The sequence below is a fragment of the Leptinotarsa decemlineata genome, unplaced genomic scaffold, assembly GCF_025532065.1.
Source record: "Leptinotarsa decemlineata unplaced genomic scaffold, Ldec_3_MD MMD2_tig00026294_RagTag_RagTag, whole genome shotgun sequence".
NCBI lineage: Eukaryota > Metazoa > Arthropoda > Insecta > Coleoptera > Chrysomelidae > Leptinotarsa > Leptinotarsa decemlineata.
Genome location: NW_027412674.1, coordinates 10818428 through 10844693, shown reverse-complemented (window position 1 = coordinate 10844693; position 26266 = coordinate 10818428). Strand labels below are relative to the sequence as shown.

At 35.8% G+C, this 26266-nt stretch overlaps 2 protein-coding genes across 2 annotated transcripts in view; one reads left to right on the top strand and one right to left on the bottom strand.

Annotated features, from left to right (window-relative positions):
* LOC111515781 (UDP-glucosyltransferase 2) overlaps positions 1–5501 on the bottom strand; it is a 35963-nt gene extending 30462 nt beyond the window's left edge. Inside the window, exons 1-2 of the mRNA XM_023171984.2 lie at positions 5227–5501; positions 553–1350 (exon numbers count right to left, since the gene is read on the bottom strand). Coding sequence (XP_023027752.2) covers positions 553–1350; positions 5227–5464 — 1036 coding nt within the window. The 5' untranslated portion in view covers positions 5465–5501. The remainder of the gene's footprint in view (positions 1–552; positions 1351–5226) is intronic.
* Positions 1–26266, top strand: part of LOC111515458 (G-protein coupled receptor dmsr-1) — a 380603-nt gene that overhangs the window by 234454 nt on the left and 119883 nt on the right. The gene's annotated exons all lie outside the window — the stretch shown is intronic.

Here is a 26266-nt window from a genome sequence, read left to right as displayed (position 1 = left end):
CTTCCTTCGACGGGCGCCAAGGGCTCCGCCTTGAATAAAGGCAAAAAACCGGCTGTCCCTGCAGGAAAGTTCTCTCACTTGTGCACCTCCACGGAGGAAACCCCAAGAAGGTTGAAGAAACCGCGCAACGAGAGTTATGTCGCTGCATCTTCCAAAACCTTTGCGAAGGCCACCGTGAGACATCTCAAGGTTGTCAAAGAGAGAGAGTGTTCGGCGATTCTTGGCATACACCTGCCAATATAAAGGAGATGTCTCCTAGTGACCTGTACACCTTCCTGGAAAGTACAGGATGGACGATGACCTAGGAGGACAACTCCTCGGGAGGATGTACAATAGGTCACATGTGGCCTAAGTACTGTGGGTCTACCCATCCTCCCATCCACCTGAGGGGGACTACTTTCAAGGGTAAAAATTAGAAATTGGTACCTAGATGAATGAATATTTTTTTAGAAAATTCAAAATTCACCTTATTTTTTGAACATACCTCATACAAATTCATTTTTCATATTCAGTATTGACGCTTAGAATGTATTGTGATTGTAAAATTCTCACCCAGTACTTCTTGTTGAGGTAGCCAGCTGTAAATTTTTAGATTACTAGGTTTTTCGTCAAGATCACTTTCGAATTTCCACAAAACTTTTTGCTTGATTTTAGAAAATACTCGCAATATTGCCCTTTTCTTTTCCGGGTCAAGATCTTTGCTTTTCAAATTGGATCCCAAGGAGAAAACGACAACACCTTCTGTGGCATTATCCATGAACTCTTTGATGTCTTTCGGTAACGCTTTCAAAGGCCCAACGTGGTGTCCTCCTATATTCTTTATATTTGGTTGAAGAGGTATAGGATCATGAATGCTGATATCAGACATAACGAACATCAAACTGGCATTGTACAAGATAGTTCTCAGCTGTGGAGCATTGGGAATTGTAGCTTTCAATACAGCATTCTGATCTGGAAGTAGTCTGAATTCAACGAAAGCTGCTGAAAGTAAATCCAGAAAAGTATTCGACAGTCTTTCCCAGAAGTTCATTTTAGAACCATAGCCCGTTAAGAGATTGGGCATGTATGACGAAAAAGATGGATTAGCTAATAGGTGGCTGTTGAAAATTGTAGTTGGTCCCGGAGCAACGAAAATCAATGGGCACTTGAAACGATGAGCAAATATTGTGAAAGCTTCATTCCAGAAGTGTTCCATGATCACTAAATCAAACTTTTCATCGGAATTCAGAAGAGCCTGAACATTTTGGTTCTTCAATACTATCTCCGTATAAATTCTGGCCATTTCCAACATGAATTGCAGTTGGCCCCAGTGGTTCAGTTGTCCAAATTCTCTCAATTTATTCAAATATTCTGAAAAAAAAATACATGTGAGGAGAATGAGCTACATGGTGAGCTTCAGATTTTTATTATGAAGACGAATGATTTGAAAAAATGTATGGATGTTTCCTTCACTTCTCTTGGCTCGCTTGTATTTTTCATGATGTATATGAAGTGGTTAAAGTGTATTGAATTGAAAGGAGATGAGAAGGATATCATAGATTTTTCATCAGCTGTGTTCATATTCGATATTGCCTCATTCGCTACTGTCGATTTTTTGTTCATATAAAAACTAGTTGTTGCCTGTGGCTTCGCCCACGTAGAATTTGGTTTGTAACATCAAGTTCGGTGACAGACCATTTTAAACAAATAGTTACCTTATTTTTCCATCGACCCAAAACTTCAGATTTGCAACTTCAAAACTGACGAAATTCAATATTATCTTTGAACCCCTATTTTTCTCTCTTGATGCTTATTTACGCTATACAAAAAACCTACCTGCATATTTCAAGATTCTAGGTTTAGTAGCTTCGGCTGTACCTTAATATAAGAGCGGGAAACAGCTAGTAATTTATATTTTCACTTCAAAAGTATAGTAGGTAACTAAAAAAGAAAAATGCCAACTGTACTCAGTATTGAATAGCTTCGAGAATCGAATTATGTTACCTATAGGCAAGAGGAGGGTAATTGTACGCATTTAAACAATATTTGTCATAAATCAAATGTTTTTATTTGTAAAAACTGCAGATTTGCCACAGTCGTTCATTCATATGTTTCCTTCAACACAGTCATCTCGAATTTTCTACAAAATAATAGGGGTTGATATAAAACAGATAAACCGAGTTTAAACCGCCTTCACGGCGGTTAATGAAACGCGTTTTGTCGAGCAATGATAAGCAAATGAAAACTGTTTGAAAAAATCGTGTTTATTGAAAATTCTTGGGAAATATCATAGATTCAAAAAAGTAAACTCATTCGTAATTGAAACTCAATAAAAACGAAAGCTTAAAATATATTTTAGATATTTCAAATCGTTTAAAAGAACAATTCGTTCAGGCCAGTCTGAACTCCCTACACTGTAAGTTAATACACTGATACCTATCAGAAAACAACTACTCCCTTGGCTAATACCACAAGGACGTTGGGTTATATCCGACAGGTGTGAGTCCAGGATTCTTCACTGAAGTTATGCCTGGAACAAAAATGTATTCGAGGTCAAAGGTCAAAAATCTCAAAAAAATTGGTTTTTCGCGATTTTCAGGAAAACGATGACTTTTATTTATCATAAAATAAACTCAGATGAAAATTGTAGACCATAAAATTCTCTATAAAAAATGTATTATTACTTTTTTCCTTAGAGCCACCGTTTCTCAGATACGACGAGTCAAAAAGTTGTAAAAGTTGTAATCGTCATTATATGCATAAGTATGCCACGTATATACATCTCTGAAATTGTAATTAAAGTGAAAATATTTTTCTATTGGTATACATAATTATGAAAATAAGAATATCCGGTAGAATGAAATCCAGTCCCTATGATCATTGCACGAGAAATATTATAGCTCCAGAACAACGTCGTCGAACTTCAGCAACATCTTCATCTTCCGATATTCTATTTGATGAACTCATGACAGTTCCTACCAATCAACAGAAATTTCTTGCAAGTACTCACAACAAATCTCGGTTCATTTCAATGTTGAAAGATAAGTTTATTGGGGAAAATATATAGATTGAACAGGCTAATAACGATGCCGACGTACTGATTATTGAAACAGCTATAGAGCAATTTAATTTGACAAATACAACTATTGTTGTTGGTTAAGATATGTAGACTTACTCGTACTTCTTACTGCTCGAACTCCACCTGGAAAAACTATTTCCTTTCTAAAGTCAGGAAAAGCTTAAAGTCAAACCGAAATATATTCGTCAAAAAGTTCATCTACTTTTGCAAAGAGTCAAAATCATGTACTATTTTTACACGCAATAACTGGCTGTGACACGATGTCTGCATTTTATAGGAGGTGTAAAGCAACAGTCTTTAAAATGTTTGAAAAACAAGATTCAGTTCAATGTGCTGAAGTTTTCAAAAAAAGTAATTCGACTCAACAAGAAATTATCACCAACGGGATTCAGTTTCTTCTTTCTATGTACTAAGCTCCGAAAAAACACACCTGCTTAGATAAGTATCGATATGCATGTTTCGTAAAAAACACTAAAAATAAGAAACAGGTGCAATTAGCTTGTCTTCCTCCAACCTCAGTTGATACTCTTCAACATCTTTTCCGGGTATATTACCAAGTTTAAGTGTGGCTTGGTTATTAGCTAGACCCAAAAGACTGGGGTTGGAAGTTGGTCGACAATGCATTAAAACCTATTCAGACTTTACTCCCACCTGCGCCGGAAAAACTGCTGAACACAATTCTTTGCAACTGTAAAAAGGGATGCAGCGCTAAATGTGGTTGAAAAAAAGTTGGACTGTTGTGTTCTCTGGCATGTACACATTGTCAAGGCCAGTCATGTTCCAATGCTTAATCACCAATAGTGGAGGATTCATTTGATACCAACGAGGAAACATGCGATTCATCACTCTTGACGCAGTTCACCTACACCCAGGATGAACATCAAGAAGAAGAAGAAGAAGAAGACCAAGAAGAAAAACTACAAGAAGAAGTACTTGAAAGTTATGATTCATCTGAGTCATATTCGCTATAAGACCAGCAAATGAAATTAAATATTTGAGAATAATGTTGGGTTCTACTTTCAGATGGAAAACTCGTGTGGACTACTCCACAAAAAAAATTGAGGTGTATTTTATATAGGTTTGAAAGATTTGTTGAATTCTTGAATAAAAAAGATAGATTAATAGTAAATTGATGGATGTAGCTGTTACTACGTGGTAGGAAATCATGATGAAGAAAAGAGAATTGGAACTTTTTATGTTTTTTACCGCTTTTATTTGTAACTAACGTTACTGCAGTTTCTACCTATAAGGACATTTTCAAACTTATACATTGAACTTACAATGATTTATTTTACATTAGCCGTTATATACCTCCCCTATAGGTAATAATACAGATACTTGGCTTGACTGAGTACCTGCATACGTGCCAATTTGAAAACCGGTCAGTAAACTAAATCGATTTGATCATTCAACAGGTTGCACCCACAATATTTATGCTTGTGAATTTCCAAGAATTCTAAATAATTGAGTTTGCAACCCTTCCTTGCATAGTGCAAAGTTTCCGTATCGTTTAGATTCGGGAACTTGTGGTTCCCGAATCTAAACGTCGAATCATTTTTTCCTAGTCTGAAAGACCTTTCATGTTCAGCATACTGTTTTTGGAAATTTCGACCACATTGTCCCATATTAACACTATTACCAGCTGTAGCTTTCTTTATTACACATTGAATCATTATATGTAACATCTGCTGAAATTTTCCAATGGCTTATCGTTCGTTTGATAGGTTAAAATATGAGTAGTGATTAAGATTTTATATATTTTAACTATTGATTTAAGTTTATTCCTCAATTTCCTCACCACGTACAAACTATCGCCCGGATGGTTTCTGTGGTTTCATATGTCTTTATTGAAGTGTTTTCCATTTCAACTTGTCAATAAGAATACATTCATTCACATTCATGCATATACTTGACGAATAATTCAAAAAAAAAATTCAAAATTCATCTCAAACAAATTTCATGACTATTACTTACTTGCAGGTATCGCACTGATGATGGCTCAAAAGCCAATTTATAAATGAATTATTTACACAAAAAACGAATCTATTCCTGATTTAGTTTATTTCTAAACGCGTTTCACTAAAACCATAGCTTCCTAGGAATAGAAGGAATATTCGTAAAATTAAATCAATTGAAAACATAGATAGTCTTATAATAAAGCAACTCACCTGACACAGGTTTTTTCATTTCTTCTACAGAAATCTCTCTGAGATTTTCAATGGGTACCTCTCGAGGAAATGAACTGATCAAGGTCACTTCATGACCTCTATCGGCTAATTCTTTCATCAAGCGGAATCCAACCATGAAATGACTATGGGCACAAAATGAAAATACACCCAGAATTTTGGCGCCATGAGTAATCGAGAAAATTGCACATAAATATAATATTCCGCGTATCATGTACATTCTGCTTTCGATGTGAGGTACGCAACTGCAGATTATCTGTGAGATTTTTATACTTAATTACTTAAAAAGGTAGTGGCTAATGATCCTGGAACAAGCGAGACTACCGAGAAATTGTCGGGTGTAAGCCGGATTTTTTCCAAAGGAGGGAAAAAAATAGTTTTTCACTTCTATAATTTTTCGTCAGTAGTAGATTCTTTATATTGAATCACCAAGCTTCGATAACACTTATCAAACAGAAAATGAAATATAGGTTATAATTCAATAAAGGGTATTTATTCTACGAAAAAGTCTATTAGAATCTTCGGAAGGGCAAAAAGGACTGACAGCTGCAGACCTCTATTTAAAAAATTATTATATTAACCATTGCGGCTCGATACATATTTCAATGTCTCGTCTATATCAAAACACAAAACAACACCCCTCAAGTTAATCGCAACCATGAATATTTGAGCAGAAATGGCCAAAATCTTCTTATGCCACAACATCGTCAGGCAATTACTGATGAAACCTTTTTTACTGTTTGTTTGAAGGTGGTTGACAATGTTTCGTAGTTCATTAGTTCAGACTTCCATTGTCTAATATGATATAAATTGATTTGAAATCCCTGAAATAATCTGTAAAGAATTAAAAATATTTGCTGAAAAAAATTATATTGGGCAGAAAACTGAAATTACAATGGGGTCTCCAAACTACGGCCCGCGGGCCAAATCCGGCCCGCCAGTGTCATCAATCCGGCCCGCAACAGTCAATGATTTACTGCCATCAATCTGGCCCGCGAGAGCCAATGATTACCTAATTGTTGTTAATATTGCTGTGATAAGTTGAAGAAGAAAACACAGAATGATAATTACTCGGTTTTATTTACTTGCAAGGTAAAACTTAACGACAGAAATGATGACAAAGAAAACTTAACTCATATATCTAAGTTTAAGCATTATAATAACTAACAAATTATTGGAATGAATCACAGTAAAACAAAAACACTAATGAGATTTATGTAATTGTGATTTTTCACCGATAATACTTCGTAGTTGTGGATCAATTTTACTTGTACCAATTATCAAAAGAGATTTAAGATGCTCATCGGTTAATTGAGATCTGTAAACATTCTTGAAAAACATTTTCTCACACAAGTAAGTAGTACCAAAAACAGAAAACAACCCACGAGCAAATTCATGCAAATTATCAAATTGTTCCAGTGGAAGACTCTTATAAAATTCCAACAAAGAAGAATTTTGATATTTGTTCTTAAGCATATCACTACACCGTAAACCAATAATTTCCATTTGGACTTCCGGAGCCAGGGTTTCAATGTCAGAATCAAAAGGATTTCAAAGAAAGCTTAATTTCATTCGCAATGGCATCAAAATCTGAAAAACGAGTATCAAAATTTATCTTCAAAGCACTCAAAGTTTCGATTGCAAAATTGATGGGAAATTCAGTCTCTGTAGTGTGGCTGAATATTTCAAATGTTTCAAAATGTGTGAAACATTTTTTACGTAATTGCGATTGAAATAGTATTATTTTCTGCCTGAAGGATTTGATATTGGTGTATAAATCAGAGAGAAACTGATTTTTTCCTTGCAATTTCAAATTCAGTTCGTTCATATGATTTGTCAAATCGACATAGAAGGATAACTTCCACATCCATTCACTATTTTCTAAATCGGCAAAAGGGCGCTGATTCTCATTTAAAAAAATTTCGATCTCTGCTAAAAGTTCAAAAAAGCGCTTAAGGACTTTTCCACAACTAAGCCAGCGTACGGCAGTATGATATGGTGAATCATTTTCTCCAATCTGTTGAATAAAGTCGCGGAATTGTCGGTGATTCAGCCCAGTGGATCTGATGAAGTTAACAACTGATATGACTGGTTTTAGAACTTCAGACATATCCAAACATTTTCTGCACAAGGACTGTTGAAGAATGATACAATGTAAGACTAATGGTTTTGAACCACCATCATTTTCTACAGCCTTTGACACAAGTGCAACCACTCCTTTATTTTTACCATACATATTTTTGCCTCCATCAGTTGTTATAGATTTCAAATTTCTCCATCGAAAGTTCTTTTTATTAATGGCATTTTCAACTCCCTCAAAAATATCTGCCCCAGTTGTCGTGCCGTGAATACTATCAAGAACTTCTCCATACCCATACTAACAAATTTTCAACTCCCTTAAAAATATCTGCCCCAGTTGTCGTGCCGTGAATACTATCAAGAAGTTCTCCATACCCATACTAACAAATCACACATAAAAACAATAAGTCAAATTAAAATACTTTTATTGACGGGTGTTCCTTCCTTCGCCTTTCCTACGCAGACTAACTCGCAGTTGCGCTGCTAGCCTTTTTATATGCAATTATTACTGCCATCTCGAGGTGATTGGAATACATTAGCTAAAACCAGAACTTTCTCGAACCAACGCGGTAATTCCAAATATTTAATAACGCCTAATGCCACCTAGCGGGTAGCTGAAAAATATAGTACATAGTATCACTACTCACCACTAGATGTCGTTAACTGTCACAATACACAATAATAATTGTAATGCAAAAAAAAGCGTGAGTTTGCTTAGGTCACGCACTTTGCGGCTATCCTAGTCTAGAAATATAGTTAAGGGCAGAAATTGGCCCTTCGAACAAACTGAAAAAATCATTATGGCCCGAAGGCTCCAAAGTTTGGAGACCCCTGATCTATATGATAACATAGTATAAATATGTCCTATATCTGAAAGAAAAAATTTTTTTTTGAAAATATATCTGAGCAATTAGCCTCTATCATGAACCACCTACTTCTTCTAAGTGAAAAAAAATACAAGCAACAACCAAGAAATAAAAAAAATTGAACTATCAAGAGGAGATGAAAATTAAAAAAAATTATTAACAAGAAATGAAAATACTTGTGACGCACTGTTTGGAACCTTTGGTCTAGTAATGAATACCAAATCGTTGGTGTTGGGAAAGAAATAATATTCAAGAAATGAAAATTAAAAATTGAAAGATTCCAAAACAAGTTATGTCACGACGTTTCGATTGTAAGTATCCACAATCGTCTCCCGGTAATAACTGGACTCATTCCTCCGAGATCAGACTATTTATAGGTCGTTCAAGTGCTTTCACCTATCCCTTCTTTCGTTTCACTGCTTATCGATCTTAGCGAGAGATGACCGTTTGGCAGGAGTTGGTCGTGTTCCGTTTGATCAGAGGTTTTGAAGGTCATTTTTGATGATGCCTTACTCCCTTTCAAGACCTTCCTTTGTATTACAGAGCCCGAAAGGTCTACAAGAGTCTTGATGACTCCTCTCTTAGTCGATTGATGGTGGTTGAATTCCTGGTTCAGATACTGTCCTGTGTTAGTGGATTTTCGGTATACAGATGTTTCCCATTTAGTGTCGGTCCTCTTCACCAATACGTCTATGAATGACAATTCTTTTGTGAACTTCCTTCTCCATGAACTTGATGAAAGTCTTAACAGTTCAATATTTTGATTTCTTGGTTGTTGCTTGTACTTTTTTCATTGTAATTTCAGTTTCTTGCTTAATATATTTTTTTTCAGTTAGTCTCTTTTTAATTTTCTACAGATTCCTTCAGGGATTTCATATCACAACAAACATCCATTTTTATATATTAGATTAAACAATGGAAGTCCGAACTAATGAAATACACCTTCTTTACGGTGGCAATAAGGCTCTTCGACCATCTACCACCAAATGTGAAGAAATTACATATAAATAAATTAAAAAACGAATCAATGAAAAGTTTATTCTATGATTTTCACTATGAATGGTTTTACAAAAACCGCGACACGTGTTTCGTTATGCAATAGTTTCCTCAAGCGTATGCATTACCTTGAGAAATCTGTTGTACGTGTCGCGGTTTCTGTAAAACCCTTTATAGTGAAAATCAAACAATAAACTGTACTAATTAATTTTTAATATGGATTCTCATGAAGTATCGGCCAGTTTTATTCAATTATAAATAAATCCACAAAAAGTATAAAAGGGCTGCTGGTTGATCTCTGCCCTTATGACGTTAATGAAATTTTTAACTAAAAGTTTCAATACTTTGCTTTTTTAATGTCTGTTTTGTACTGTATTTATTTACTTTGACGATGCTCAATCTATTGTTTAGATAATAAGCGAATAAACTGATTGATTGATGACATTAAAAACTGCTGATCTATGGAAGAATCGTTGTCTCTGAATATGGGTTTTGAACTAGAAACTAGAAAGAAGTACTTGAAGTAGAAGAAGAACTTGAAGTAGAAAGATGTCAATTCTGGTTTCTGGTACAACAGTGGTCCCAGAAGAACCCGCCCTAACAAAGAAAACACAAATATTTTGGAAAAAAATGTATTTATTTTTTGACATAATCTATTTTCGAACGATGATCAATACCGTTTTTGTGATAGATACTGACTCTCCAAAATAGCTGGGAACTATTTGACCACTGAGCTAATTTTTAAGGTTTGGGAACAGAAAATAATCCGAGGGGGCCAAATCTGGCAGAAAGGCTGCATGAGGTATCAATTCAAACTTCAATTCGTTAATTTTGGTCATTGCGATAATGGATTTATTTGCTGGTGCATTGTCTTGATGAAACATCAAGACTGTATTGCAGAATACAGTATTGCATTGACATATCTGTATTGACAGAATTATCGGCTTCATTGCTTGATTTATTCGCGGGCAGATGGCGCTTACACGCTTTATTTTGGCTTCACATGTATGTATGTATGTATGTTTGTTTGTATGCATGTTTGTTTGTAACTCTCAAGCTCAGATCTGTATTGACAGAATTATCGGCATTATTGCTTGATCTATTCGCGGGCAGATGGCGCTGTACGTAACTATCAATTATTGCTTGATCTGTTTACGGGCAGATGGCGCTGTACGTAACTATCAATTATTGCTTGAGCTATTCAGGGCAGATGCCGCTAAACGTAACTTCCTTGATAAGTTGTTCAGAATATAGTTTGAAAAACTGAAAAACACGCTTTTAAAGAACATCGAACTGAAAAGTTCGAAGTGGTTCATCTTGTAATTTTAACCAAATTGGTGCTGAAAAAGCAATAAGGGAGGTATCTCATTCCGAAACATCGATGTGTCACATTGAGGATGACAGTGTTTAATTTGAGTGAAATTTTACCTATTACACACATAAAGATGAGATTGGAACCTCTGGTGTGAAAGTTGAATAACTTTTTTCGAAATCAAATACCCTAACACCTAACTGATATTTTTGCACTCGACGCGTTTTTCGCCAACAAAGTTAGCATCCTCAGGAAAAGAAAATTGATACCTAGTCTAGTCTGGTTAATCCTTATATACCAAAATTTGTATACCTGAGTCCAATATGGAATTTCTCGGTTATTAACTACCTGCAAGTTTTTAGTAATTATTCTCTTCCTAACAGAAGATTAAAAAGCGGGCTAAACGGGATGGGTCCTTTATCGCCATCAATGCTGTTCTTACATTTTGCTATTTCTAGACTCTCACATGCATCGAGTAGCCTGGTGTCATGCACATGCTTAATCAGTTTCAGATTGTTTTCACCAATTGTGTGGTCCTTGTCTAGAGCATGTTGGGCGACACACATACTTCATTGTATCATTAACGTGAATGATATCTGATTCAATTCCAAAACGGATGTTTGGAGTACAAATTGAATGGGTAAAAGTGTTTCTTGCATAATTCGAAGTTTATATAAAAGTATTTGCTTCGAAAGTATTCATTCTGAAATGAGTTTTATTCAATTCTTTATAAGATAAGAAGAAAGCCGAAATCGTTTCCCAAATTTTGCTTGTACTTTTTTACTCGAGCAACGAAGGCGTTGAAAATATTTTTCTGCTATCGTTGTATTCGCGCGAATGTTTATTAAGAGTATATTTTCAGATTATTTCATTTTCATATTCTTATTGAGTACCTATCGCTCAATTCAATCATATTTTTTTGCAACAAATTACACATTTTTTGTATTTTCATGTTCGAGTTGATTCAAACTGTTAGCATCGGTCAGGTTGAGACAATGAAGAAGAATGATGTTACTTTTTCATATAATATAGTCCGTAACATTGGACGAATAGTTACTCCAAAATATTTCATTCAATTTGTTATCTAATCACAGTACTACCAAATTAACTATGATGAGATATAAAAAAAAGATTGATGCAATATGACTTTCTTATCTAACTGAGTATAATTTATCAGTTATTTTCTATATTCGTATCAAATACAAATGGTCTGACGGTCAAGCAATACTGCACGATTACAGAACACTCATCAGATCTAAAATGAACTTTGGATGTCTTGCATACAATTCAGCGAACAAGACAACCCTCAAGGTACTCGACAATATCGACAACAAACTCCTACAAGTATCTGTAGGTGCCTTCTGTACAACACCAGTTGAAAGCAGCGGGAGAGCCATCTCTCAACAATAGATGTACCTACCTCGGTTTGGCTTATGCAGCCACAATAAGGTTCTACTCCAACGAATCCCTCTCACAGTAACACATTCTGCGATAAATATAGGAATCTCTTCATGAATCGTACAAGAATCTATAAACCTTCCTACCAGAGAATCCACGACCATTCATTTACCCTAGATCTATCCCTACTGTAGTCCAACAACTGTTTGGAATAAAGCTTCGAAGGGATTGATGAGCAAAAATTACAAAAAATGGAAAAAATCTAAATTCAAAGGTTCACATTTCGAAAACTGTACAATTCTGAGCTTTGGCTGTGGACACTTTCAATCAGCACATCAAGAACTACAACATATCAATATTTCGGCAAAATTCAAGGCAAGCCATTTCTTATAAGAAATGTGCGGGGTCCTTCATCAAAATATTGAGGAAACATTTTACCTTCCGAAACAAAAGTAATCTTCATACTCATTGCAACACCGAAACAACTGTTAATTTTTGAAGGAAAAATCGCACTCGGTGAACAGGTAGAATTTAGATTATTTTACCTACTTGCTGAAATCATTTGAAGGGATTGAATTACATCAGTTCCATTGAATCATGTGGTGCCCTGAAATCACCATGGAAAACAGTTGCTTGATATTTACTGTCAACCTGACAATATTGTTGAGAGATCTTGTGTTAACCCCCAGACCAGTTTTCATTGCATTTGTTGTTTCTAGTATTGTTATTCTTTGAATCACCGTTGTTCCTGTTGTTTCTGCCGTGTTTTTGTTCCCATTGTGTTTATTGTTCCTGTATTTGTGTTGGATATTGTTCCTATGTTCCAGTTGTTTTCTGTTCGTGAGTTCCTTTTCATATTTTAATATTTCTGAAGCTCCCATTTAAACTGATATCAGCTCATTTCGATTGACAAAGTTCAACGTGGCACGTCTGTCACTTCAAGCAAAAATTGAAATTGTTTCAATTGTTGGTGAAGGGATGAGGTCTTATCGTGAAGCGGCCGCTGAATTTAATAGAAGACACTCGCTAGAGGTAGCTGTACACTCTGGAACTCTACATAAAATATATAATCTATTTGTGAGCACCAGCCAAGTAACAAAGGACAGAAAAATTGTAAAACATCATATTGATGATGATACGATATTGGCGGCTCATCAAGCTGATCCTAGAATTAGTTTGAGAAACTTATCGCTTCAACTCAATATGAGCCGCAGTAAAATATGGAGGTGTTTAAAGAGGCATAAGATGCATGCGTTCAAACCCAAATTTTTACATACTTTGCACGAAGGAGATGAAATCCGCCGTATGGAGTATTGTTTATGGATGCAGGGAAATTATCTCAATGACAGGAATTTTTTAAAGTATATCTTATACAGTGATGAGGCTACCTTTACCACGAATGGTGTTGTATCTTCCCAGAACATGAGGTTTTGGGCTGAACAAAATCCAAATTGGGTGGTGAATTGTAGAGACCAAATATCTCAGAAAGTTAATGCGTGGTGTGGTATCCTGAGCGAAATTATTATCGGGCCATTTTTTTTCGATCAAAATTTAAACGGACGACTATTCGTTTATTTTCTCGAAAATGCATTTTCCGATGTGTTGAAAGAACTACCTTTGGATGGGAGACACAGCATGAATTTTCAGTCAGATGGTTCACCAGTTCATAATAGTGGCATAACAAGGGTTTGGTTGAATAGGAATCTACCCATGAAATGTATAGGACCCAATAGCCCTCTCGTAGTATGGCCACCACGATCCCCAGATTTGAGTACATTGGATTTTCATTTATGAGGAAATTTGAAAAATGAAGTTCATGAGGATCTGCCAACAAATAAGGAAGAATTATACAAGCGTGTAGAGAAATTACACCTAGAGAACTGAGAAGAAGGCGCATAGAAAAATGTGTTCGATTGGAGGGAAATTTCATAGAAGGCACGAAAATATAAAATTGTCAACTGTTAATTTATTTGAAGTTGATTGTTTTGTTTTTTAATTGAAAAGTAGTACTTCGAAAGAATTTTGAACTACATAACATTTTTCGCCACGTATAATATACGCCTTGGACTGACTCAATCCAGGAAAATTCTGCCAGAAGTCCATAAATCTTCTTGCCATCCAAATGTTCAATCTTGCTTGCAGCACCCTTCTTTGCAAGAGAGTCAGCAGCTTCAATGCCTTTCAGGCCAGTATGGCCAGGAATCCAGACCAGAGATAATCTGTTGAGTCTTCCTATCGAGGAGAGTCGTTTTTGGCAATTTGCTACCAATTTAGACGTTGCTCGGTAGGAGTGAAGAGCTTCCAACCCCGCTTGACTGTCCGAGAATATTTTTATTGACTTGTGTACACACTCGATTCAACAGCGTTAATTTCCGCTTGAAATACAGTCACATAGGTTCCTAGGCAGGTTGATATCTCTGTCCTGGGTTTGCGACTGAAAACACCTGCACTAGAACTGGATCCATTTGTGAACCAACAACTATCCGCTCTTAATATTTCCTTCTCTCGGAGGATCCAGTCTTCTCCACTAGGGAACAGTACTTTATGAGGCAGTTCGTAGTTGACAGTTGGAGGCATAAAGTCAGAGTCATTTCCAGATTGCTGTGACTTTCAGTATCAACCAACAGTCTGTTGCACACTGCATTAAATTGATTTTCGCAATTGGCAATGTATACAAGTCTATATGCAGTTCATCTAGCCTCTCTCTTCAGAAAAATGTGGAATGAATATTCTATCTAATCATTTATGGTAGCATTTATCAATTTTGTTCATCTGAATGTGAGGTCTGTGTTCACTGGACTTGACTATCTCAAGACTTTTCTAGAAAATCATGAAATCCATATCTGCGGTCTAAGTGAAACATGGCTTAACTCGGATATCGATTCTGAGTCTGTGGCTATTCATTCTTATCATATTGTCAGGTCCGATAGAGATGGTAGAGGGGGCGGCGTAGCTATGTATATAAAGAACACCTTAAACTATAATGTTGCCTTTCATAAAATCAGCCCTGAGCTCGAACAGCTCTGGATCTCGGTAAATTCGACGGGTAAAAACTTTTGTTTTGGAATATTATATCGTCCACCCAAGTCCAATATTTTAACGTGCCTCAATGAATTAGAAGAAACGGTTTCTAATCTTTTACCTGCGAGTGACTATTTTATAATGGCGGGTGACTTGAATATTAAACTTATGTCAATCGATAACCGTTTCGATCTCGTTTATCAATTTTTTTCGACCTTCAACTTCATCCAGTTAATTACTTCCCCCACTAGAGTTACCCCTCGAAGTCAAACTTTACTTGATCTCCTGATTGTTTCGCATCCTGAAATGATTTCAAATGTGAATATTACTGATATTCAAGGAATCTCAGATCATATGGCCATTTCGTGTACTATCAAAAATTTTGGCACCAAAAAGAATAATGTCAAGTGGATTTTTATCGCGATTTTTCAAATTTTGATAAAGATTGCTTTTTGACTGATCTTACATCAATTGACTGGGATGAAATATATAGGTTGGATAACGTTGACGACATGGTAATAACATTCAACCACAATCTCATTACTCTATTTGATATCCATGCTCCTTTTCGAAATATCAGAGTTACCAAGCCACCCGCATCTTGGTTGACGTACAACATCCGTCAGATGATATCTTAAAGGGACCGCGCATTTAAAAAATATAAGCAAACTAAAACCATTGTAGCATGGGATAGCTATAAAGAACTGAGGAACTATACGACATCTGCTATTCGTCGAGAGAAAAAAGCGTATCTTCAATTTGTTCTTTTGAAGAAAGATGCCAAGGCAACGTGGAGCACATTACGTAATTTAGACATCTTGCGTCAGAAGTCAAACCCTGAACTACCACCTAACTTGAAAAATCTAGATGAAATAAATCATTTTTTTGCAATATTACCCTCCCTGACAAAACACAATTTCAATCATCGCTTCTAGAAAAGTACCAAACTAAGAACACTGCAAATTCTTTCAGATTCTCTCCCGTTGACGAACATACTGTACAGAAGTTTTTAAATAAAATCAGAAGCAACGCTGTAGGTTCGGACATCATCTCACTTCGAATGATTCGTTTGGTGGAAACACATCTCTTGGAATACATCACCTTCATACTGAATTCGTGTATCATTTCCTCGTGTTTTCCTTCCCCTTGGAAACATGCACTTGTGATTCCTTTGGCTAAGTGTAACTCTCCGACACATTACTCCGATCTTAGGCCCATTAGTATTTTACCCTCCCTATCTAAAACGCTTGAGCTGATTCTCATAGATCAGATGATTGAATTCATCACTTCTTACAATATCATAACTATCGTTCAGTCTGGGTTTCGTTCTCAACGTAGCACGACTTCCGCACTCCTCTCCATAACGGATGATATTTTCAAAGCAACCGATAAAAATTATGTTACATGTCTAGTTTTATTGGACTTTAGTAAAGTTTTTGATACCTTAGACCGCAGTCTTTTATGTAATAAACTTAGTCACTTTGGTTTGGATAAATGTGCCGTAGATCTTATTGAAAACTTTCTGGGACTCCGGACTTAGTGTATCAGCCTTGATCACTTGAAATCTGCAGTTCTGAACAACAAATTTGGAGTTCCACAAGGTTCCATTCTTGGACCTCTCTTATTTAACATCTATATCTCAGATTTCTACAAATGTATTAAATTTTGCAATATCCATCACTACGCTGATGACACTCAAACTTACTTATCTTTTCCGGAAGGCAACCTGGAAGCACAAGAACTGATAAATAGAGATCTCAATTCACTGTATAACGTCTCGTGCGCACATAACTTGAAATTGAATGCTGAAAAATCATCATATATGTTATTTGGACCCAAATCTAAAAGGAGCCTTATTTTCAACCTCATCAAGATCCACATAAATGATGTTGCCTTGCTTTTCACTACTGAATGCAAAAACTTGGGTTTGTGGATTGACTCTGATTTGAGATTTTCTAAACATATCAGTCATCTTTGTAAATCGTCTTATAACATTCTCAGACAAATTTTTCCCAATAGAGACATTCTTTCTACACAACTCAAACTTAAGCTTTGCGAAACTTTAATTTTCTCTAAATTATCAGATTGCGATTGCATATATGGACCTGCACTTACTCAATACGACTCTCTTCGCCTCCAAAGAATTCAAAACTCTTGTTTGAGATTTTCCTTCGGTATACGTAAATTTGATCACATCAGTAGTAGGTTTGATGACTCCGGATGGTTAAGACTTGAAAAACTACGCACTCTACACATCCTCACAAATACACATAGATTACTATTAACAGATAAACCTGATTATTTATATAATAGACTTGTTAGTTTTTCCCAGACTAACAACTATTATACTCGAAATGGATCTGTCTTGGTCATTCCCAAACACAACTCGGCACTTTTCTCCTATATTTCCGCTAAGCTGTATAATAAGTTGCCCAGTGACTTCAGACTTTACACGATAATGACATTTAAAAAACGCTTGAAACTGCTGCTTAAATCCTGGTAATTGGTGCTCTGTATGTCGATTTTTGCAAAACCCCTATTATTATTCATTTCAATCAAGCTTTTATGATTGTGTTTATTGTTATATTGGTTGATTTATCTTCTATTCTATACTTGTTATCATTATAGTTTTTATTGTATATTTTTGTAAGGTTGATTTGAAAAACAGCTTATGCTGATAATCCGCCTGTTCATCTAATTTATTTTTGATGAATAAAGTCGATTTATTATTATTATTATTATTATTATTATTATCATTATCTAGCAGGATATCCATGGCCGCTGACTGTGTGGTTCTGATGACATCAGTGATGGTCAGACAAGCCTATCTCTGTAAGCCTGAGAGATTTGCCTGGACCGTTTTCTGTAAAGCCTTCGGCCACCAGGCGAATGCACCATGAGTTAACATTTATCTGACAATCATCACCGTAATCCACTGGAATTGTTTAGGTCCTAAACCCCAAGTTGTACCGCAAATCCTTCGACATGTCCATAGGGATAGTCTGGCTTTGTGTAAAACTTTTTCCAAGTGAGCGTTCCAGGTGAGTTTTTCATCAAGAACAATGCCAAGATATCTCACCTCCGTTCCAAATGAAATGACCTCACCACTGAGGTAAAGTGGCGTTAGATCGTCCAATTTTCTCCTCCTAGTGAAGGGGACTATAACAATTTTGCTGGGGTTGACACACATCTGCTGCCTCAGTTATCAACTGTGAACAACGTTCATCGTGCTTTGGAGGATATTACAAGCTATTCTTCTCGACGTGGACCTTGCCAAGATGACAAAGTCATCTGCATAAGCTTTCAGATCTACTTTTCTTTTGTCGAGGACATCAAACAGACTCTCCTTCAGGAGCAAACACAGAAGTGTAGATATTACCCTACCTTGAGGGCAGCCTCTGTTGACTCTGAACCTGATGGCCTTGCCTTGAAGAGTCGTAGTTGCAGTTCTGTTTATCGGTATCACATATTCAGCAGCAATAATTGCTACTCCAACAAATCCTACTCATAGTAACACATTTTGCAATAAATATAGAAATCTCTTCACGAATCATACAATAATCTATAAACATTCCTACCAGAGAATCCGCGACCATTTATTTACCCTCGATCTATCCCTACCGGAAACGTTTTCTATCAAATTCAATCTACATTTTTCTTGGACTGTCAAAACGCCGAACTGTGACACGAGCCTGACTCAATTCGACAAACACAATACCAAATGCCAGATCTTCAAAAATTAACGCAACCGAATAACTTCCAACTACGCTAATTACACAGAAATATACACGGATGACTCTAAAAGCAACGAAGGAGTAGGAGCTGCAATAGTTACATCTGAATCGTTCTCATATGCGTTTCCCTCAACCACCAGCATATTCAGTGCATAACTTTATGCCATTTACCGCACGTTGGTCTATGTAAATGCGACAGGTGGAGACAAAATTATTGAATCATCTAAAGGAACGATTCGTAGGTCAGTCCCAATCCCCTACACTATAAGTCAATGGACTGACACCTATCAGAAAACAACTACTCCCCTGGTTAATAACACGAAGGGCGTTGGATTATATCTGACAGGTGTCAGTGAAGGGTTCTTCAATTATTAGAACACAAGCAAAGCCTACGCGTTTGAGATGGTAAATGAATTGAGATGCTATTTGATCATACCAAATTATACAACAATCGAATTTTGACCAAAAACTGATATTTTCGTTACTTCCAGGATTGAGAATTATAAAAATATTATGAATTATAATTAATTAGGGAGAAATAAGCCTTGAAAGAAGGTTTATGGTAATACAAAAATTTCCAAAACGAAAAAGTACGAATTTTCATTGTGTTAGGGTAGGTACCTACCTGTCGACTTCATTGGGTTGTCTGAATTATATTTTGAAGAAATGGAAACAATTTACAAAAGAAGTAACGACAGGACCGTAATTCAAAATTGTTGTCACTGATGATGGCAGACATTTTAAATGAAACGCTATAAAATTATCGAATGTGATATACCCTTGGATTGTGAATTCATCGTTTCATCAATATCTGTAATGAAAAAGACACGTCGGTATTTAAACAAAAAAAGTTGATAGTGGCCATGTTGACACGAAACGTTTTATCAAATATTTGTTATTACATCGTCATAGTACACTTCGACTACAATAACATTTTTTTTTCATTTTTGATATTTTCAAAAAAAAAAAACGAAAAACAGCATTTTTGGTTTCCCCCGTATAACTCGAGAAGGGCGAGACTCCCCGTAAATTTTCTTCGACCACTATATACGTGCCCGGTGAGAGTTACCTTTTTTCTTATTCAATCGTCTTCGTATCTGTTACTGTTTAGAATATAGCAATGTTACCACATGATAAAAGAAACGGTCTGTATACTTTGGCTCAAGTTAAACCTTGAAGTTTTAATGAAATTGCGTTTCTGGTTACGTAAATATTGAATTTAATTTTATGGATTCTCTTCCGCAATCGGAAATCTTAAAGTACAATGAGGTACCAAATATTATCCATTTCCTAATTTATCAGTTATTTTAATCTTAATCAATATTGAGGTTTTTCACTGCCATTTATTGACACAATTCGTTTTTCATTTTTGCACAAAAGAAATTCATTCGTGAAAACAAACTTAATTTATCGGTTTGCTGATACATTGACTGTGATAAACTACATCTGTGAGAAGGAGCACTAAAAGAATTGGGGTAAATTGAATCTGAGATTGATAGTTTTCCAATGCTTCACAAATACGGGGTCTCTTCGAAAAATAAGGTGAATTTTCATGTTTCTCAAAAATATTAATTTATCCATCAATTTTTATTTATTACCCTCCAAAGTGGTGCTCCTGAAATATAATACACTTGTGCCTACATATTTTCCAATTCTCGAAGCAGGTCTGATATGCAATTTTTGGTATATTTTAAGCTCCCTCGGCTATTCGGATTTAATCTCCCCAAGCGTCGCAAAACGTCGTCCTTTCAGAGGTCTCTTCAACCCTGAGGACAGGAAAAAGTCGCAGGTGCCAAGTCTGGTAAATACGGTAGCTGAGGCATGATTATGGTGTTGTTTTTAAGCAAAAAATTATGAACAAGCAATAACGAGTGAGCAGGTGCAAAAGCCGTGAATCGATTTTTTAACAATACCGGACCTTTTCTTCGCATTGCTTCTTGTAAGCGGATCAAAACTTCAAGATGATACTCTTTATTGACTGTATGACCATGAGGCAAGAACTGTTGATTCGCTACGCCACGGTTATCTGGGAAAACAGTGAGCAGAACCTTGATATTTTGTAACATCTACGGGTTTTATATATCTGGGTTACCAGTGAAATAATACTCAACTGTCTATCAATCCTTGATAACCCTCTCGCCCGTGTTTGTTTTATTCAAATGAAATTTGGCAGCTGCTGTCACCAGATGCGGATTTCTCCACAAAAAAATTTGGATATTAGGTAATTCCAAAATCGGCACGAAAGGCCGGTTTTTTTGAAATCTTATCATTTGGTATATCTACTTATAGTTCTATCTCATTATATGGTTCTAGAACGATGTCGAATATGCTCTAACTGAATTTAATCTCGCTTTAAATGCTATTCACTTACTATTCTCTTCTTGATAGATAGACTAAGGAGTCTCTAATTTATTTTTATTTTCCTAATTTCATCTTGCTCTACGAGAATGGTATTTTCCTCAGTCCAATAGAAAATGAAAGTACAACATTTCAAAAATGAAGTATAATGGATAAAACAAACGACTCCATGGACGAAATAATAAAAAAACAACGTGTTAAAAATGTTGAATTCTATAAAATGAAACAAAATGCAGCCAATTTGACTGTGCTATTTACTATTATACTAACCTGTTGAACAACTACAAACGCACCAGTATAAAATACTTTCAGTTTTATTTTCACTTTGGGGAGGGTGGTGTATAACCTCAAATTTGCGTCTTTTTTTGGAATTGTAAGATGAACTACAGCTAAACAACACGCACTAAAAACCCAACATTATTTAAACCTTTTGCAAATAGGAAGTGAACTCAGACAAAATAATATGTGAACTCACTCTCAATATCAACTCGATACACTCACATAACAGATCTTTGGGGTTCATAGTCAACCACAGGTTCCATAGGTGTCTGTTCTTGATGGTTGGTTTCGACAATAGCGTGAGGGTTTTCATCAGCTCATGTGTGGTAATTATGCAAATTAATAATCTTGTCCAGAGAAAAACTACATTCGCTGTGAATTCTATCGTCTTCAGAAAGTTAAAATTTCTTCTAATCATTTCCAGCATACAGTTGCAGAATTCAAGACGGTTCGGAAAGTCTCGCGGTAAGGGTATGAGAGTTGTTCCTTCAAAATTCGAAATATCGTCATATGATCAACATTTAGCTGGAAAGCAATCTTTCTAGTACTGGTAGTAGGTTGTTCTTCAATCAAATTTAGTACTGCTTCCTCAAGCTGAGATGTTCGTACCTAGTTCTCAATGGCGACCACAATCCTGCGTTCTTTTGTCGAATGAACCATACTCTCGTAATCGTTGATGAAGTCGGGCAAATATTCTATGTGATGGATGCTGCCGTTGAGGACAATTTCGGCATATCTTCTAGAAGCCTCTAACCCATTCCCCTGCGACAGACCGTAAACGTAATGCATATTAGCCATTTCCTCATTTGTGTATGCCATTTTAATAACAGGTGAATTATTAAAGTAACAAATTAAGAACAGAACAACAACACACAATTAGTATTGATTCAATTTCGAAAATTCACAAACTGACAGCGTCAATTGTCACTATCGCTAATAGCAACCTACTAGATAGATTAGTTTCGTATTTTCGCATTTATGAAGATGTATCTCTGTAGTTGTTCGTAAAATAATTTTTTGCTGTGAACTGGTTTATTTTGGGCAAAAAATTCTAGATACCTTTTTTGTTAAGAACGAAACAGGCTATCGAAAATAAAATTTTTAAATGGTAAACAAATAATAAGAACAAAAAGTTACATTGGAAATGAATTTTAGGGGTTGCGTTTTCCACCCCTTACAACCATGGGGTAAACCAAATAAATTTCTGGCTAAGTGTCTCTTTGGTAGTACAAAACGTCAGGTTAATTTCAATATTGTATCTTTTTTAGTGTTTGTGAAAAAAATTGTTATACAAATTTTATGTACCCCTTTTAAGGGGCTGTATCTTAACAAGGGATGCTCCAATGGAATTTCTTTATATGAAAGATCCTATATTATCTTTGATGAGGAATCACCTCCCTAAAAAAGCTAATTTATCAAATGCAGTAATTTTTAGCCTTTTCTATATTTATATTCAATTTTTAATTTAATATTATTCTATAAAAACCAAACTATTTCAAATATGAATTGTCCTTCCTAAAATAAAACATTCAAAGACAATTGGTTTTCACGATATTTAAATTATTTTCGCATTATACCTACAGAATATATCAATGAAAAACGTATAATAATACCCTCAGTCCGACGCCTTTTACTACTATTTTCAAGGCGATATGGCAAACAGTGTCGATCGCCTCTTTTGAATTTGTTTGTGGCAAGTCACTATTTCAATAGCTCCTTAGCAGCGTCCTCCTCAAGGGGCATAGCGGGTAGAAATATCCCAGTGACTTTGTGAATCAATTTGCAGGGCCACTTGCTTGAGACGACTATATCGCTTTCTTTGATGTACCGGCATGTTTATATTCTTGAAATTCTTCCACTCTCAGTTAATACTGAATGAAATATAGAAAGAAATTGTCTTACTATATTCAGAAAATCACCAAAGGAATACCCGAGAGCTTTTGACCTTATTTTTGTACACTGACCTTACTGAATTCAGATCCACTCATACAAGTCTCCGGCTTCATCGACTAAGATTTAATTATAGACCAGCAGAGTGCTGTGTTTTTATCCAATTACGAAGAAAGAAGCTTTCATATTTGCAAAGCAGAACACAGTAATTTCTTTGTGTGTTTATGAGAGTGCATGGATAACACAATTCCAAGTAAGAGTTGGATAAATTAATGCTATTATACAGGGTGTCCCTGGACTTCCTCTTTTCCTCTCGGGAATGTATAGATGGGGTCGAAATATCACCAGTACTTCATATAACTTTTTTTCCTAAAATCCTTCGTAACCAAGTTACGGGCCCTCGAAGTTACAAAATGAAAAATGTTTTTCTTTGATAACTTTTCAAGTGAATATTCAAAATCATCCAAATTTTGGTAATTGACTAAACAAATGAATTCTGTCGATGAGCTTTCATGCAGGAGTCAGTTGTTTTGCTACAAAGTCAGGAACGGACTACCCCCGATGGTCCACACCCCAAAACTTTGAAATCACAGATATTTTTCAATATTTTTCAACAAAATAAGGTTACTTGGACAATTTTATGAATAAAAGTACTCGTGTGGAAAGCCGATCGGAGCAACGAGTCTTGATAAAAATGTAGTTCTACTCGACGACATCAAACCCACTCGTCCGTTATTTGAAATGAATAATTATCAAAGCAGAAATAATAATGATAACGTTAATTCAACAACATTTATAACAGGAATAATACAAAGTATGCTAAAATGAAGTCGTAAACAAAAAGTACAGTACCTATATGCATGGAAGTTTAAGTCACAATTGTGATAGCAGATATTTTTTCAAAAGAAATATCAAGTTCTGTAGATTCGTGGTGTTTTTAAACTAACAAGCTACTCTACTATGAAATATCGAATTCATTCCATATTTTGTATGTACATAATATGTGTGGAATAATCACGTTTCGTGTTGATCAGTTATCTGAATCTCATGAAACTCAACATTCGAATGTTTCAAATTCTTCTTCACAGCTAAACTGTTGAGGAGTTTCACTGATAATTATAATTTTAGGGGAGAAATTCTTTAACACGAATCTAAATCTAAATAAAAAGCAAATGAATGAACTACAAAAACGGCTGCACATGTCAGGTGAAAAATATCCAGGGAATAATTATGTTCCATTTCTTTCACAGATGTTGACAAAAAAACCTTTTAGAAAGTTTTGATAAAAAATGAGAAACTGGAATGCGATTTTGTTTTGTTGAGTGGTGCGTTGTCATATGACTATCATTGTATTGTCAATATTCTATAGGATATTTTGAATTTTTTTGATATGGCCGAACAGTTTACATTCAATGAATATGCAGAAATGCATGTATTTTATGGACGAGCATTTTGTAATGCTGCAGAAGCTCGTCGTCTGTATTCCGAGCATTTTCCCAATCGAACGGTACCGTCAAGAGAAACATTCGAGCATGTCGGTCGCAGCTTGAGGGAGACAGGTATGTAATAATTGATAGTTAATTTGAGCACGTTGTTTTATTTCGATATTATTGTAGGTACAGTTTTGCCAAAACGAGGTGGCGAGGGCGCTCCTAGGACTGTACGTACCGTTGTATTGGAGGAAAATATTTTGGAAGCCGTCGCTGATGATCCTTCAATGAGCATCAGAAATCTATCAGAGCAGTTCCATACATCCAAGTCCACTATTCATAGAATAATTAGGGAACAACTGCTCCACCCATTTCACATCCAGAAGGTACATGCCATGACACCTCAAGATTTTCCAGCACGACTGGAATATGCCAATATGGCAAAGAGAGGATATGACTTTTATTAATCGAGTTTTATTCACTGGTTTCAGTAGAGATGGAGTTATCAACTCTCATAATCTTCATATATGGGCCGAAGAAAATCCCCATGGGATATTGCAAACCAAACACCAACGGAAATTCAACGTGAATGTTTGGGCTGGTATCATAGGAAACCATCTTATAGGACCATTCGTTCTACAGGACCGATTGAATGGAGAACGTTATTTGGAGTTCATTCAGAACGATTTGAATGGACTTTTGGAACATGTTCCATTGCAAACCCGAAGAGATATGTGGTTTATGCATGATGGCGCTCCTCCTCATTTTAGTTTGATTGTGCGTGACCATCTGAACCATATTTTCCACAATAGATGGATTGGTAGAGGTGGGCCATATTCATGGCCATCGCGGTCTCCGGATTTAAATCCATTGGATTTCTTTCTGTGGGGGCATCTAAAAAGCCTTGTTTACGCTACACCTATTCACACAAGAGATGCATTGTTGAATAGAATAACATTACATTGTGAAGCCATACGAAACGACCCTGGAATGCTATTTCAAGTACAGAGAGGGTGTCTTCGCAGACTAAGAAAATGTATAGAGAGAGAAGGTGGTCATATCGAGCAGTTTCTGTAGCGGATTTTTCATTTCTGTTTGCTCTTGAGGCTTTTGAGTTTCGTTAGTTAAACGTGTTTGCATTATAAAAATTCGTTATGAACATTTTACCTATCATTTCCATTTTCCTTAAAAACTAATATTTTCGAATAATGGTAGACATCTCAGGATGAATGTTGTTGAATTAACGTTATCATTATTATTTCTGCTTTGATAATTATTCATTTCAAATAATGGTGGACGAGCGGGTTTGATGTCGTCGAATGAAACTACATTTTTATCAAGACTCGTTGCTCCGATCGACTTTCCACACGAGTACTTTTATTCATAAAATTGTCCAAGTAACCTTAATTTGTTGAAAAATATTGAAAAATATCTGTCATTTCAAAGTTTTGGGGTGTGGACCATCAGGGGTAGTCCGTTCCTGACTTTGTAGCAAAACAACTGACTCCTGCATGAAAGCTCATCGAAGGAATTCATTTGTTTAGTCAATTACCAGAATTTGGATGATTTTGAATATTCACTTGAAAAGTTATCAAAGAAAATCATTTTTCATTTTGTAATTTCCAGGGCCCGTTACTTGGTAACGAAGGATTTTAGGAA